Below are 3,545 nucleotides of genomic sequence, written 5' to 3' on the forward strand. Positions count from 1 at the left end.
GTGATTCATATATAAAGAATTTGAGAGATTGAGAAATAATTAAGTATAAAATAGGGTTTATTCTTGAAAATTTTGGTTATTATTTTCTAGTAATTATTTTGTAATTTTTTATAATCGCTTTTGAAAATATAGTGAATCATAGAGTTGCTCTCTCCCTCGTAGTAGATCAGTTTGATCAAAGTATATAAACAGTTTTTTTTTATTCTTATTCTCTCCCTCGTAGTAGATCAGTTTGATCAAAGTATATAAATAATTTTTTTTTATTCTTATGTTTTATTTTCTTATGAATTTGGCTTTACTCTTTGCAAACCAAACCAAATTATTGTGTTGTTTGTGGTAATTTATTTTATTCGTCATTGTTATATATTTGTCTCTTACATCCAATTTTTTTTTAGTATGTTTGAAGCTATTAAATTTGTTATAGTTTTCACAATAGTTAATATCAAAAACATCAAGACTTTGTCTTTAATTGCTATTGCTGACAAAGACTAATGACCTTTGAAATGACCTGTTGGTTGAAAATCATGGTCAGCTCATTTTCATGGAAAAATTTGGTGGGGTCTAATGCAGATGAGTTGCACATCACATTCATTCATCTTATTATTGATTCAAGAAAATGAAGAGATTCTTGGTTCAAATTTTCCAGTCAAAATAATATATAAAAAATGTAGCAGTAGCTTCCTTGTTTGTTCCCATGTTATCATCATGTAATCAAACACAGGAAAGATCAGAGTAATCAATTTCTTTCATTCATGAAACTGTGTACCCTTTGTTGGATAAATCAGCTTTGTAGTTTATTCTGTTTTTCGATTTCGCCTCGCCTTGACCCATTTCGGAGAAAAAAAACATCCACAGCAATATATCTTACAGAAATTCAGAATCAGACAAAGATTACAAGGAAAAAACTAGACAACAAATATGACAAAAAAGAATAGAAACATCTTGGAGAATCAAAATAACTATTGACAGAAAATTGACTGAAAACAATAATTCCTTCTTTTCATTTTTGCTTTAGTGAGCCTTTTTTAGATTTCTTCAGCTGCCACGGCGGTAAGCAGCCTTTATAGTGAGAATGCAGAAACAACGAACACATCGGTACTTCCATTTGCGGCATCGAGATGGATGACAAGCAACTGAAGGCCGTTCGAAGTCTCTTTTTTTCGCTATCACTCTCTTGAAAGTTCGAATCATGCTTAACAGTAGAAGTCTTAAGTGCTTCCGGGAGTATGCAATTGCAAAAGGAACCTACAACGAAAACAAGAAACAATACGTCAGTAAGTGAATTCATATATAAGCACAGCATAATCACTTATTCTTCAACAAGTGAGTTTGTAAACATGTCATACATATACCTATTCTGGCAAGACGATTGACCCATTTCGGTATAGAATTCCCTGTAAGCTTGTAACTGATATCTTCACAGAAATGATTGCAGTTTTTCACAATCAAGTGATAACTATCACCATTGTATTTTGCAGACATGTTCTCCATGAACTCTCGAATCTGGAACGGATCTAAGCTAGTAGTTCCCACGAAAATCGACTTCCGAAACTTAAATCCAGGACACTGCCTAGGCTCAACCTCAAAGACACCACTTGTTGGATAATCATGAGCTCCAAACGCATATTCCACTCCATAAACTGTAAGTACATAATAACTTCATCTTAGAAAATAACAACTTTTCGCCATAAACAGATATATACACATGCATATGCATATAAGCACTTTTCCTATAAGCACTTAATTGTGAAGTGAACTGACCTTCAAGTCCGGTGTGGAAAATACCAACACCAGCCCAATACATATAGCCATTAACAGTGGTTAAATCATAGACATTGAGATAAACAGGAGTATTCCCAGGTTTGTTTCCAGCTGATTTCAGTTTAGAGAATATGCAAAAGGGTGTCACTGATTTGTGTTTGAGACGAAACCGCACAATCGAAGGCCATCCATTTTTGAATCCTGATTTCATTTTATGAATGAATCCAGTAGTAACCACTCAATATCTATCTATTTCCTACCTGCAGATAGATACATTGAAAAATAAATTAAATTATTTGCGCAAAACTATGGAATCACTTCAACCCTAATATCATTACCAAATTCCACAGAAAAATGCTCAGTTTTTTCTCATTCAAAAAACCCCAAATCTAATAAGTTCAACCTCAAAGCTAAAAATGAAAACAAAATCTATTAATATTTCAAGATCTAACTCATATCTGAGCTCAATTAACTACTTGTAGAATAAATTAGCAAAATCTAAAGGGAAGAACAAAACAACATCAAAGGTAATAGATCAGATTAGAAAAAAACATAAAACAGCAACAAAAATCAACTCAAAATTAAATTGAAAATAAACAAACCTATTAAGAGTGAAGGGAAAAACTCCTCCACCAAAATATGAATGAATAATTACTTATTCATATTTTTTTTCAAAGAAGAGAATGAAACAATGTGTGTATCTGAAACTCACACATTGTTTGGTTAATATCTTCTTCTTATGACAAAACAAGTGAAAGCTGGTTGTTTTGTGTAGTTATAGTTAAGAGACCAGACACAAACTACTTTGTCTTTTTTTTTTATGCTTAATGAGGAAAATTAATCATAAATTATATTTTATTTTGGGAAAATGAGAAAATTTGAAAGTGAAAAAAATAAAATATAATAATGGATAAGTGAAAAAAAGTGTGAAAGAAATTCTGTCTGGACTTGACACTTTGACATTGACTGTCATCATTGCATTTTGCGTTGAATCATGATTTTATTTATTCTCTCTCTTTCTCTTTATTGATTTTTGCTTCTTCTTCTTTTTTTAAATAGGGTGTGTGTTTGTTCTTTATTGGAAAATAAAATAAAATAGTACTGGTACTAGTATCATTTTACGTTGTTTTCTCTATGTATTCATTGTATTTTATTTTGATTCTATCTTCAAGTTAATATTTGTTTTTTTTTCAACAAAAAATTCTTGTTTTGTTTTTCTTTTTACTAATAGTTCATTAATAAATTATAGTCATTATTAATACGAGCTGGTTAAGCAGCTTTTGGTCTCTCAGGTGAGAAATTATTGCAGCTTTATGAAGCATGATGTTTATATTTTATGGGTATTCTAACTAACTTGACAAATGTCCTATAATTATTCATTACAAAATATTCTTCCCTCCATTTCACCAAAGAAAACCCTAAACCCTAAACCCTAAATAATTAATACTTTCTTGTTTCTGAAATTTTTATCTAAATAATCCATTTATTTAAATAAATATTTAAAATAATTCATTTTTTCACCTATTTTTCAAAGTAACTCACTCACTTTCAAATAAAAAAAATTCTCAACACAAAGGATACGCTTATGTTCAACACATAAGAGGAGACGTCAATTCAATTGACGACAACGTACAAATATATAGGAGAGAGAATACGTATTTGTACACTGTCGTCAATTGAATTGCCGTCTCATCTTATATGTTGTACACATACGTCAATTGGATTGACATCTCCTATTTTGAATTTTTTTTTTGTTTAAAAGTGAATTATTTTGATAAATAGAT

General features: G+C 30.4%; 1 protein-coding gene across 1 annotated transcript; it reads right to left on the minus strand.

Moving 5' to 3' along the window:
- Positions 1 to 837: 837 nt before the first annotated feature.
- LOC127093082 (deSI-like protein At4g17486) lies at positions 838 to 2,578 on the minus strand. The gene is made up of 4 exons (XM_051031982.1): positions 2,364 to 2,578; positions 1,762 to 2,021; positions 1,353 to 1,640; positions 838 to 1,245 (listed from the first exon to the last, which is right to left on the minus strand). Exons 2-4 carry the CDS (start codon positions 1,970 to 1,972, stop codon positions 1,001 to 1,003), a joined length of 744 nt encoding a protein of 247 aa, XP_050887939.1. The 5' UTR covers positions 1,973 to 2,021; positions 2,364 to 2,578; the 3' UTR covers positions 838 to 1,000.
- Between the last annotated feature and the right edge of the window lie 967 nt (positions 2,579 to 3,545).

Source organism: Lathyrus oleraceus, chromosome 6 (genome assembly GCF_024323335.1).
Source record: "Lathyrus oleraceus cultivar Zhongwan6 chromosome 6, CAAS_Psat_ZW6_1.0, whole genome shotgun sequence".
In the NCBI taxonomy this organism is placed as follows: Eukaryota; Viridiplantae; Streptophyta; class Magnoliopsida; order Fabales; family Fabaceae; genus Lathyrus; species Lathyrus oleraceus.